Source organism: Amblyomma mixtum, chromosome 3 (genome assembly GCF_055824585.1).
Source record: "Amblyomma mixtum isolate Tamu chromosome 3, ASM5582458v1, whole genome shotgun sequence".
Classification (NCBI taxonomy): Eukaryota; Metazoa; Arthropoda; class Arachnida; order Ixodida; family Ixodidae; genus Amblyomma; species Amblyomma mixtum.
Window position 1 is genome coordinate 417,462,934 of NC_143014.1, and position 13,538 is coordinate 417,476,471.

The 13,538-nt window shown below is 47.0% G+C and overlaps 1 protein-coding gene across 3 annotated transcripts in view; it reads right to left on the reverse strand.

The window, feature by feature from the left end:
- LOC149357779 (uncharacterized) overlaps nucleotides 1-13,538 on the reverse strand; it is a 32,273-nt gene that overhangs the window by 11,285 nt on the left and 7,450 nt on the right. For all 3 annotated transcript variants that reach the window (XM_089584915.1, XM_089584914.1, XM_089584916.1), the window contains 3 exons: nucleotides 12,210-12,337; nucleotides 11,099-11,451; nucleotides 7,007-7,241 (listed from right to left, as the gene is read on the reverse strand). In XM_089584915.1, coding sequence (XP_089441041.1) covers nucleotides 7,007-7,241; nucleotides 11,099-11,451; nucleotides 12,210-12,337 — 716 coding nt within the window. The remainder of the gene's footprint in view (nucleotides 1-7,006; nucleotides 7,242-11,098; nucleotides 11,452-12,209; nucleotides 12,338-13,538) is intronic.

Genomic DNA, 13,538 nt, shown 5'->3' on the forward strand with positions numbered 1-13,538 from the left:
ATGCGTGGAGCACTATACGACTGCGGATGTCAGAATCACGTTAACCAGAAATTGCAGCAATACATGTGAATCTACCGCCAACAATTTCATCGGTAGTCGGTCCATCTGGCGCAATTCGAATGTATTCCAAGGTTTGTTTTTTACCACAGCCGAGATTCAACATGATGTGTTGATTCATCCCAGAAATTTCAACATCAATTCAACATGAAATCAATGCAGAAAGTTTATTGAGAATGCTCATCTCTAGCATGGTGGCCACTTTTCCAATCAGTTTCAACTGAGCCTCAATAATTCACAAACACTAGGCCATTCTGGCACCAACTCGAATTCAACATTGCATGTTGAGTGTGCTCATGAGAACTTCAACCCTCTCATGAAGCATTTTGCAAGGGTGCGCTGTCTCCGAAGACCAGCATGTAAAATTGAATAGCGTGACCTTTTTCAAGCTGAACGAATAAGTAAGTTCGTATTTTTGAGCATAAAACCGTGCTGTTTTATGCCCTTAACAGAGAAAAATTGTTCCTGCCTTCTACGTTCACTGCCCTAGGTTCTGTCAAAGTATGTGGGGAGATTCCTAAATCAATGTCACCCAAAAGAGGCAGTGAGTCCCCATCGAAACATGTCCCAGGCAGTGGTAGCGCGGGATGCGAAACTGTCCGAAGCGGAGACAAAACACTATGGGAGTGGCCTCTAGAAAATCCGTGAACATTAGCAAACATTGAAAAACCAAGGCATTGCATCAGCTGTTAAAATCAGCGAGGTAAGTTGCGTGTGAAACTAGAAAGAAAGTACCTATGAAGACTTCAGAATCTCTCAGTTTGAACTGCATCGTCTTCTAGCGGAGTTTATGCTGTTCGCCAGAAAAAAATTCCTGCGCATGTTGCCGTAAATATGCCGTAAAAAGCACGACTTGATACTGAGAACGACGGTGTATGTTAGGTACGAAATCCCATCCAGACGCTGAAAATGACACTGCAGGACTTCTTTATCGGCAGGCTTTAAAATTCGCACATAGCGCTTGGTTATGACGCTCCTGGTCGCTGTCGTCAGCGCGCAGTGGGCTCGGTGCCTACGAGGCCTCCACGTACAAGCGCACTGCTGACGAATGCACACTGGCGACCACAAATCCAGTTCCCGCTTCGGTGCTTCATGCAGTGCGCACATCTGTGAACAGGAAAAGGAGCGGAGCGCACAGCGATAGCAGACTGTTAGCCTCGGAAACGCACAGACATTGGAAAAGCGAGAAATTCGAGAAATGTGGGAGCACTCATGATTTGGGCTCGGCACAGCTTCCTCAAAATTACGTGTGGAATTTCTGATATCATTATTGTTATTTCGTTTCAAACACTAATACGGCACATATCTTTGGGACCCTAATCAGTATTACCTCATCCAGTCATTAAAATAGGGCGAAAAAATTAAGTATGTTTCATTCTAATCATAACAGAAAAGGCAGCACACTCATAATGATGTCTAGTCTATATTCTGTCCATCTCGCTGCTTTGTGTTCTTCATACCATATTTTATCGTCCAAATTCACGCCTTCAACATATGCACCTTCAGAATCATAACTTTGCGTGTATTTATCATAGTCTGATGGACGGCACACCATACTGCAGACGAAATGTTTTTTTTTTGTCATTTCGGCCACGCATACAATCTACCAAAGGAAACGAGCAGAAGGTTTTTGGATTAAGGGAGGCTTTACGGCACCTCTAAAGACCTAAAGGTATCACAACGCGAAGACAAGGATTCACCTTCCTTTACAAAGATTCAGAGCTTAAGCACTGCGGTAAGGGCTTCGCCATGGGGCTACGAAACAAACCACCGTTGCCCAGTTACATTAAGCAAACACGGTACGTGAAGGAATCGAATCGCCTTTCCGCATAGACTATAGCCTTAACTGTTACTACACAATCAATCAACCTTTGTAATTATTTTATTATTGTTTGGCCGAATATATTCTTTGAATCCGTTTTTTACCTTGTCACCCTTGAAGTTACTATAAATAAATTGATTTATCGTGAGTAATCTGAAATTAATCACAATGGCAACTTCTGTTGAGGTACAGCATGAGACAGGTGGCATGGAATTTGAAGGAGGTTTTGCATTAACTTTTTCCATCAGACTGTCATCCTAAAATTTTCAGTACTTGCGGCATTAATTTTCTCATTGAAAATTCTCACTGCAACTTATGATGCAGGAAGACAACAGAGCAGTATCTGTTGGAAGCGCTGCGAATTTTTTTCATTTTTCATGCAGCAATGATCCACACAAACTAAAAGAACTTCGCAGTTAAACCTCCTGGCTTATACCTGCTATTTATTGCATACGTAAGACCCAATGTATTTGAGAAAACTGTGCAAGTTAGCAACTCACGACTAACACCTGTTGTTTTTCTTTTATTACCATTATATGAGCTACAGACGGCGGTTTAGGCACCGTGCTCCCGCGAGGCGCCTCCACCAGCGGAGCTGCGTGCCGCGCCACCAACGGCCAGTTTGGCGTCCCGAGTGAGATGGCTCAGCGCCGTAGCAGGCGATTTTCCGTGACTACATGACAACACTTGTGCGCTGCTTCGTCTGCCTTTGGGTTGAGAAGCTTGTTTTTTTTAGAGCGCAGCTCTTTGGCGTCCGTTCCTGGGTTTCGCGTCGTCGTCGGCGTCGGCGTCGGCGTCGGCCTCGCAACCAGCTCCGCCCCCTATGTCATGCTTTTCAATTGGTCGAAATGCTCGTGACGTCACAGTGCGCGAATTTCAAATGGGGCCAATTGTACTTTGGCTAGTAACCATGCAACCAATCAAAGGGATCGTATAGTGATGCTGCAACTAAGTTGGACTGAGTTTAGTTAATTGCTTAATTAATCAATTAGCCTAATTAATATAGAGGAGAATGAAGAGGTCAGAAGAAAAGAAAAGAAAGACGCGCGCCGCAGCGACAACAGCGTCCGCGGAAGGAGAGGCTGCTGAAAAAAAAACAGATAAGTACGAAGCCGCGTTCCCACCACCACCACGCACTTCCCCACTCAGTAAGACGTTGCTCGTTTCATATACGTTGTGTCGAACATCCTAGACAGTTCCAACAATTGACAGGTTAATGACAGAACACGATGGATAGAAATGCAATAATGTAAATATGAAATAGCCTAATTAACCTTTCTAGTTAGACCGCATAAATCTATAAAACCGAGAACGAAATTGGTCGAGTTGGGGAATCGAACCAGGGTCTCCGGAGTCCGATACGAGCACGCTAGCCACTCCGTAATGCCAGCTGAATGGTTTGGAATGAACAAAGGCGCGTCTAGCTAATACGGCGTCTTCGTTCACTCCCATCTTCCCCCTTCCCCTTACGGCGAGGTGCAGGTGTCCACCCAGATATGCGAGAGAGATACATTTCCTTTCCTCAAAAAATAAATTTACCGTCCAGCAAGGCGTACGGCCGAATTGGCGATGGCGTTCTGTGGACTCCCTGGCAGCGTTGCAAGACGCTGTCGCGTTCCACTCTTACAGGCGAAGCTTAACATGTTAACCACACATCAGTAACACACGCAGACAGCCAATGGACGCGTCATTCGCTGGCAGCACTTGATTCATCATTCACAACCACATTCTTAACGTACGCTCCCTTGCCGCACATGCCAAGGACGTACACCACGATCACATTCTGCGCCATTCCTCTGTACTTTGCTTTGCTGAAACCTGGATGGATCCCGAAGAGCCTCTCGAAATCATAGATTTCCTATACTGCTGTGGTGCTCGCAGAGACCACAACAGAGCGGCGGGAGTCGCTATCTACTTGCGCACAGGTCTCTCTGCAATACCAGTCGAAATGTTTGGCACGTCACATGAACTTGGCGAACTGTGCGCCGCAAAGTTGCCCAACGGCTTGCTGGTAGTAGCTGCCTACTTCGCCCCTACCGCACTCACGAAAGACGTCGTGCACTTCCTGCAACTCGCATTAACCGTCCATCGATCCACACCGATGTTAGTAGTGGGGGACTTTAATGTTGACATAAAGACAAACAGCAATTTCCTAACACTTATGCGGGAGAACATCCCGTTCCTCTCGCTCGTAACGCGTCCCACGGCTGTGACAACCTCGCGAGGCACTTGTATAGATCTCGTCTTTGAGAATCAAGCATTGGTGTACCAAGTCGAACATATATCAGTCTATTTCTCCGACCACAAAGCTTCATTCATGACTGTCAAGAACTGTTAGTGGAATCTTTGTTAAAGGAATACGTGTGAAAATTAAAAAAAAAACTCTGTGATAGCGCATACATGTGTTGCTCGATTTCTTTGCCTCAATCTATCGAAAAGGTGAAACAGCTTTTTGCTGCGCTCAAATTTCGCATTAGGAAGTAACGTAATCGTCGGTATTTTTTTTTTTTTCGAGGAAACAACTTGGCTAACGGCATCAAGCTTTTTGAATCCTTTCACGTACCTGACGTGAAAGAAATTTTGTCGAAAGACAGGCGTGAAGTGCTGGCCCAGTACATCGCGCATGTCTGCGCGATGCACCCTCAAGACAAAAGGAAAACACTGATGGTTCCGAGATACTTTTGTGTGGGCTATATATTTTATGTTTGTTCTTTTTGGGGACTGCAAAGCTGCTGAAGGTAGAATATATGCTCAACCACTTTGTAGGCATTAAATACGGGCTGAATCACCTCTTGCGAGCCGAGGGACTGGGAGAACGCGAAGACCTTCCTACTAGAGAAAACAATCAAGAAGGCACAATTGAAGTGCTCGAATGGGACAAGCGAGTGGCCCGAATTCCCCAGCTAAGGGACAGTGCCGAACGGCGCGACTTTGATACAGAAAAAACGGCATTTCCCCGCAAGATTTGGTGCTTTGAGTTTCTAGGAGGAATTTGTATTCAAACGCTGATATGCATGAAAATATATCTGGTGAATATGTCTAAGTCCCTGAGATGCAGGAGCAGAAATATATGAAAAACATGTCATAGTAGCCGAGCTCTCTATAAGCACCCAGAAGAACCAAGTTCATTCAAAAGAACAAAGGATTCGACGCATAACTGGAACTAAGGTAGGCAGTCGTAAAATTTGGCAGTGGTTACTGCTGCATGACGTTTAATGATGACCAGCAGCATGTCGCCCGACACATAGAAAATGTTGCGCCCACCTTAAGCTTTTATCTCAAAGCTGATAATTTGGAGTGAATTTAAGAAGGTATACGCTGCTGGGAAGAAAAAACGGAAGAAGAGAAATTATTTCTTTTTCAGCAGCCGCACGGCAAGGGGCGCATATTGTGCTCTGAAGAAGCGATAGGATATAATTCATTACCGAGTGCAGTAAACAATGTCTGTCTTGTCTTTTTCATACACACAGCGTGCTTTCCTCCCGACCTCAAAATTGAGAAGACAGTACTAGACCTGTTATCTTCGCGAGATATTTCACACGGTCAGCTGTGCTATACGGAATCGCAATGAAAGTAAAAGGTCGACGAGTTTCAGAGTGAAAAGAACGTTACCGGGTCAATTTTCGGTCGGTAAGTTGCGCGTGAGACTTGGTCCTAGGCAAATTCCGGTAAATTCCCAGGCAGCATACAACAGAACAATTTGTTATTCTCCTTACGAAGTTCAATGGCGTCTGCAATAACATCACAAGCGTACCAAAAAATTCTGCTTAGCTCACTGCCGCTCCGGCGAGTGAGCGTCGCCATCTCACTGAACGCGCGCCGCCTTCTCACTATGTAAGCGCGTGCCACCGCTAGTGGCGCTCGTGACGCTCTGGAGTTAGATGAGCACGGTGCCTAAAAACAGCTCGAATTTGGCCAATGCGTCGTAGTGGCATATATCTTCATTTTATAACAGTGCCCAAAATTTTCTCGATCTTCTTGTTAAATGCTAGCTTGAGATTATAGAGGGGCGCAGTTTGCTCAAATAATTGATGCGACTTGCTCTGAACTCTTCCATGTTTCAACCAAATTATTACATATCTTTTTTTCCCCCGGGTACTTACAGCCTGTTTAAGAGACCATTAACGCAGAAATTTTATGTAGTGCTGAAAAGGCATTACAAAGAAAACGGCATTCCTGATGTTTCATTTTCTTTAGAGCGCTTCCCTTTGGCGCCCGTTCCAGCGTTTCGCGGCGTCACCGTTGCCCCCTGTAACCAGTTCCGGAGCCGGGGCAGCGTGCTGCTCTAGCTGCGCGGGCTCTTGGCGCCATCTCCCGCACGCTCAAGCCGAAACGCGGAGCCGCAGCCGTTCGCCATGGCGTGCTCTACACAGTTCCACGTTTCAACCAAAATCTAACATTTATCTCTTTTTTTTTCTGAATAGTAACACCCTGTTGAAGGGTCCATTCTATGTGGTGTTGAAAAGACGTTGGAAAGAAGGTGGCTGTCTGGATGTTTAATTTTTCTTTTTCCCAAAACACTGCTTAGCAGTTTGAATGTATTATGAAACATATACAAAGGCACTTTAAGCTTGCAACCACAAATTAGTAAGTCTTTTCAAGCACAAAAAAAACATATATTAGCGGAAACACAGCACAGCAGCCAATTTCTTCAGCTGTGCATCGCAAGCTCCAATCAGAAATGAGTGCGATGCCTGAAATCATTACACTTGAAATGAAAAAATCAACATGAATTTCTGTAAGAGTTCTGTGCGGTGTAGTAACCGTGGACCACGCCAGTGATCATTGAGACACTTTGCGGAACGCACACGTCTCATATATGACTGCGCGCTAAACGAAAGCAACGAAAAACAAAGTACATATGCACCTAAAGACAGCATGTGAGTGTGAATTCACTGGACAGACGCTCACCAGCACACGGAAGAATATAGGCTTAAGTCTCGCTTTCTGTTTGTACCGGTCTTAACCTCCGGCATTGAGTGTTTCTTGAGCAAATACATCGCGCTCTATGCGCTGAGGGCGCGAGCCGCGCTTCGCGTCAGCATTTGGCGAGGAGCCGTGTAGTGCACACACTAACAAAGCGAATGCAAGGCCAACTTAGCGAGGACGGCGACTCAGCTCGCTTACCGCGGCGGTGCGATGCTAACGAACGTCGGTGAAGTGTGGCTTGTCCACCGCTGCGTCGGTGTCCTCTCTCTCAACGACGCCAGGTGGCTATCGAAGAGTGGCCTCCGGCGGGGTGCTTGTCGGGGAGCCAATCTCGCCCACGGCTTCATCGGGTGACGCCACTCCGTGCCACAACTGGCCCCGGAGCCCGCTGTTCCTCGAATGGTCCAGGCCTCGTAGCGCCAGGTGCTCAAGGCTGCATGCCCAGGGACATAGTCAAAGCTACTGGTTTGTAAAGGAAAAGGAACCCCTACTGAAAATTTGGGGTTTGTATAGATACCTCCTTAAAAAATGTGAAACTACGGAAGTTCCACTTTCCAAATTGGGTAGGGGACCAAGCAATATAAGGCGCACTCACGCTTCTGCGTAACGTGAATGGCAGCGGCTCTTGCATGTTCAGCCATCGACAGCTATGAAATGGCCGTAAAATGAGCGTTGGCCGTGGTGGTGACACACCATTGTCGACACATTTCATGCCTCACATCTTCGTTGAGATATGATACTAAAACTCAGTCCAAAGCGTCTTCTCGGTGCCACTGATGGAAATTTGAAACAATGGTATTTGCCTTTGTGCGACTCAGCACAATTTGTACTCAAGCACAACTGTAATGTTTGACTGTACAAATTATTATAGAAGCGTAACAGTTTTCTTTCATTTCTATAATCCACCGCTGATTTCTAGTATCCGCTCATGAAAATTAGACACTGTGAATACGTATTGATTGTTGTAGCTGCCTTGATCTCAATGCATGTATTGTGTGCGAATCCTGTAAAACCATTTGTTTGGCATGCGTTTCTTGCGAGCGCTGTAGGGTGGCATAGTCACGTCAGGGTCTTCTCGGGCGAAACTGCGCACAAACGTTTCAAATAAAGATAGAAACAAATACACCTAGCATCACCAAAAACGTGTGCCGTGATTTTATTGCGAATGCAATAATGCGCTCATGAACGGCGTTTCGCGTAGCGGCGGCCGGTAGCCACTTTTGATCTTTAGAATGACCTCTGACGTCATACCAGGGTGAGATATGGGCTACCAAGTGGAGTCGACGCGGAGCGGCGGCCGTTAGCCACGCGTGACAATTAGAATGACCTATGACGTCATGCCACGCCTACTGACGTCATAGCGTGACACCAAACAAGGGTGAGAGATGGGATACCAAGTCGAGTCGTCGCGCAGCGGCGGCCGGTAGCCACGCGTGATCTGTAGACGCGGCGCACTGCCTTCCTTATTTAGACGCGGCGTGCCGCGTCCTTTCGTTAGAGGCGCTGCGCTCGCTTTCGCAACCTACCAGGCTTAAGCAAAGCTAAGCCCCACCAATCTTTTTAGTTGACTACAAATTAATTGTGCGGGTCATCTTTGCGTGTTTTGTAAAGCAGAGCTGATGTTCGCGTTGTTCAGCAGAGAAAACGACAGCCACCTGAAAAACAACTAGTATGACTTCGAGAACGTTGTTCTCGTCTTCGTAATCACCACTCACGCCATGATAGGGCTGCGTGCAATACGAAGAAATCAAAGTTTTTGTTTTTTTGTACGATCTGTAAAGACCGCCCTGACGACGTAATCGGCGAAGATTAGGTATTTTTGATATTTCTCAGCGTTCACAGTAATTTGTCATGGAATTCAACGTCAGGAGTGCTCTGCATACGGATGACACACAAACACCTAGATGGTTGTTCTTTTCGCGCTGTTTGTAGCGCGGCTGTGAGTGGTCGGTAGAATTCATCGGATTGCGCCGAATCCCAAAAGTCTCGCAACTGTCTTTCGAGTAGCTGCTGCCGTAAGAAGAGGTTCACCAGCTTTCGACGTTCGCGTCACTGCGACTGGCGCTTTGTGGTGCGTTTTCAGTCAGTGTTCGCCTCTTTCTTGCGCGGCGACATTCATTCGGTATGTGTGACCAACTAGCCCACCAGTTCGTCCTGAGCACATCACTGCGACTAAACAGGACAGCTCGATAAGCAATTCAACGTCCGGTCAAGGGGAATCCTGTAGGAGTCGCCCACGCCATGCTTGTGAAAAGGCGCCTGGAAGCGGAAATCTCTACTCTTTTACCGCGACCTAGAAAGTACAACCGTCATATCCTGCAGTAAGAACGCATTTAAAATCCAAACCCAAAGCTGCACTCAGTGCATGAAAGCGATTGTGCCAGTGCTATCAGCACTGTCCCGTTATTGCGCTAATGGATCACTCGGCTACAGATCTTACTTGCGGGTTCCCGTATATAAGCACAAATAATATGCGCAGGTGCTTCAAACCACTTGCGTCGCTTGTTTGTCGAATGTAGGGGCGATAAGAATATTATGACGCAACGAATCCGTTACTTCCAAGGAGAAGACGCCTCCCCTGAGTAACACTAAGTCGACCTATATAAAATAAATGCCTCTACCCCCTTACAAGCCCACCGCGTACTAACAGTGACAAAATAAAATGAACCACTGAAACTGATTTAAAAATACTTATGCCGTGGATCATGGCACCCCCAAACGTTCATTCTGTCCGTAGATGATAATCATCACAGACCCCGCTTTGTGTGCTTAATGCTTTGAACTACGGTCTTCAGCTCTCCTGCAGTAGACCCTACGGGTGACCTGCGTGGTCACTGTACGTGAGGTGAATGTGAGAGCGACAAAGGTTTTGGACAAATTCGCAATATTTCTGGTAACTTTAACAACTGGGCTGGTCCACTTAATCAAGCAGATGTCTATGAATAAATCCCCAGACTTATTTTTCTCTCATATTGAGCAGGACTATACATTTGGTCATATTGTACACACTTCATATAAAGCTGCGCAGGTGAGTAGCTGCAGACGAGAGGTTAGAAAAGAACATGGTGGACTAGTTGACAAACTATAAATCCTAGACAGCGTATAACAGGATAGCGCAACATCATCACAACACGATACCGTGATCATTGTAGCGTAACATAAAAAAATCAGTTAGTACCCTACTCTAAAAAAAAAATTGGCGGTGGCTTAGCTCTGCTATGCCAGCATATACGTAGCTTGAACAGTGACATCACGTGGCTCTGCTCTGGCGAGAGCAGCGTCAGCGGCGAGCGAGCGCGGCGAGGCGCGCCAGCTGTGCGCAGTGACGTCAGTCGCTCCCCGCGCATGCGCAGTATGGTGGACGCAAGGACCAGGCGATGCGGCGAGACCGGTCACTGTAGGTCACGCCGCAAAATGTCCTGGATAGAAACCTCCAAATCATATCTCAATTTGCTGGGCAGTTCGGTACTCGAAGCCTTCATTGGCGCAAAGGCTCGCCAGGATAACGCAACATAAGTACAGCGCACCAACATCACAACATGATAATAACGTTATAAATGTAGCGTAAGATCATGAAAAAATCAGTTATGCCCCATCTATAAACGAAATTTTCTTGCTAACAAATCTCCCATCGTTGCTGAATTTGCTCTGTAGATCGCTTCTCGAAGACTTGATCGGTGAAAAGGCCCGCCTGAAAGCATTTCGATGGAAAATGACCTTTTATTCGGAAAAAGTGGCGTCGCGGGCATCCCGCTTTTGTAGCGACGCGTCACCGCCACCTGAAACGTTTTGGAATGGAGGGTGCAATGTGTCCAGGCTCGCACCGCTGGATGCAAGCTCCGCCATTTCAGCTTTGGGGTGTTCTTCTTGGTCGCAGAATTACCGACCGGAAGTGGGTGGAAAGAGGGCCGCTCCTACGCTACACTCTCGACAAGATGTCCGCCGGGAGACTTATTAGCACACCAGTCGAGCCACCTGCACTGCAATTCCCCTCTGCCAAATGTCTCTTCCGCAGAACATTCGAGGTGTCCAGGTCTCCCCGCTCACAGTAGCGCCGCTATACAAGTACTCCCGGCTACGATTTAGAAGAAGCTCGCAGAGAGCGCTGCCGGTAGAAACAGGAGCAGCAGCAGAAAGCGGCAACAGCAAGAAGTGTGGTGCGTTTTCCCTCGCGGCCGCCCCCGCCATGAGCCCTCCCCCCGGAGAATTCCTCCATACCAGGGAGAACCCTCTTATATTGAGCAGTAAGAAGCGATCGACCAGCCACCTCCAATTACCCCTTGTGAATACCTGGTGCCGCAGCAGCAAATCCGCAGTCGCCGACTAGTGCAACACGCGGACGGGGTCCGCCTTGGGCTGCTGTCTTTGAGCGCAGGAACTCTCGGGCGGTTTTCGCCCCGCCTTTCACCCCGCTGCTCCGTTCCCCGTTGACAGCAGCCTTCGAAGCAGAGGGCAGTGACCAGTCGGTTTCCTCGCCAAGGTGGCTGAAGCAGCAAGCTAGGCCCAGCACGGCTGCACCAACGACGCTGAAGTAGGGTGCTTGAGTCTGGTCCGAGTTCAGTGCCGGAGGCCTGATCATGCGAATGACCCAGCTCGCTGGCGTACTCAAGTGGCACGCTTTGGAGTCCAACCCTAAGGAGGCCCTGCGCATTAGTGGCATGGCTTTAAACAGGTCATCGACGGAGAGCTCAGGTGGTTGTTGTTATTTAAACAGCGCTCGCAAGACTATAAAGCGACCCGTTCATTTCAGTGTCATTTCAGGTCTGAGCTCTTGCGAACGCGTGGCGGCCAGACGTACGCTGTAAGCCGAGCATGAGAGATACGAAGCGCTTTCTCTTTATCCATAGTGCCAGCGATTCTGTGGCCGTGCGGACTACTTTGTCGATAATTCAGGTCAAGGCCGACACCTTTAGTACAAACAGCACCGCAAAACACCACACTTGCGTGTACAGCATGAAAAGGTCCGTTACGATGGCGTCGTATTTAACATACCCTCGTCCTCTGAAGGACAATACAGCCGTCCAGCAGGACACCGCAGTGACCGGGGGCCACAAGAAGCTCATTCTGTTCGCTTCTGCCGAACATCCGCGGAAGGAGCTGCGTGACGCTTCACCATGCATCACTGGTTCCCTTCCTTACGTTAACAATCAGCCACCCAATCCTATTAACTAGTTTTCTGCACAGGATTACTTTCTGCTAGTTATAAAGTTTCATAAGACGGCAGTTAGCACAGCCTCGTGGTTGTGTTAAGATCCGTTTCGCAAGGGATGGTTTTAGAAGTCCACAAATGGGTCCAGAGATGGTGGCATTGCGTCCAGTGATTGCATATATTGCGGGGACGTTCAACGTGCGGAGCTTGTTAATAAGAAGGGCCTTTCAATTTGTCTGCAAGCGCACTCACCCTAAACGCTCGGGCTGGTGCCGTGGCGATGCCGTGCCCAACGGTTGGTTCCCGTCCTCGACCGCGAAAGCGTAGTGCTGGGAGATGACCATGGCGTGCTCCGATGCCAGTGCGTCAACCAGAATGACCTGAGCAAGAGGCAAGTATGGAACAGAGCATCCCTTTCTAGATATTGAAACGCCAGAGGAGGAAGAAGAAGCTGGTGCATGTTTTTTGTTTCTTTTGCGCGAAGTCGTATCCGAGACATAAAAGCACTGGGTGCATCGGCGCTTTTCTTTGCTACGAGAAATAGATAGATAGATAGATAGATAGATAGATAGATAGATAGAACTTTTATTCACGTCAATTGCCAGACAACATAAATCAGGCCTACCAAAGCCTCAAAGGGCTTGAGTGGCAGCGCCTGGCAGACAGCTAACATTGGCAAAACAAAGGAAAATAGAGACGTTGCAATGAACTTTGCAAAAAAAGAAAATGGTCACCAAATAGAATGAAACAAATATATAACTATTACAACATCAAGAAAGATTACAGTGATTTGAAATTAATACAGTAAATAGCTGAAATAACTACGGGGCAGGAAGCAACACGGAGACATACCGCAAAGTTTTTTTCAGGGTGTATTTAGTTTTCATGCGGAGTACAGTAGGAGGCAAGCTATTGAAACAGGCAGGTACATAGTAATGACGTGTGCGCTTACCGTACCGGGTTGAGGAGCGAGGAATGCAGTAGCGGTATTTTGGTCTTAAATCCCGAGCAGGGACATATGGAACGGTGAACTGACTGTACCAGAAGTGTTTTAGCACAATAGTTTCTGTTAATAAAGAGTTAAAACTTGGAAGCTTTAGTCTTCTAAAAATATCAATGTCATTACCAATGGACAGGTCGTAAGCAATATTCTTTAGAAGCAAACGCAAAAGCGAATTCACCCTATGTTGCCAGCGAACCGTGCAGTGACCATAAACAGTAATTCCGTACCTAAGTACACTATAGGCTAGAGCATGTACAACACATTTACGGACAGAAAAAGGCATAAAATATCTAATGTTATACAGGACACACGATACAGCACGAAGCCTTTGGCAAACAAAAGAAAGGTGCGATTTCCAAGAGAGATCACTGTCGAAGGTCAGGCCAAGATATTTGACCGAATGCGCATATTCAACTGGTACACAGTTGCAATTAAGACAAGAGGAAGTATGCAAATAAACAAGGTCAGTTAATTCAACTTGTTTTAATGGGTTATGAAAACAGATCAGTTTTGTTTTAGAAGTATTAACATTAATAAGATTAAACTTAAACCAGTCCATGGCTTTAATAGCAGCTATC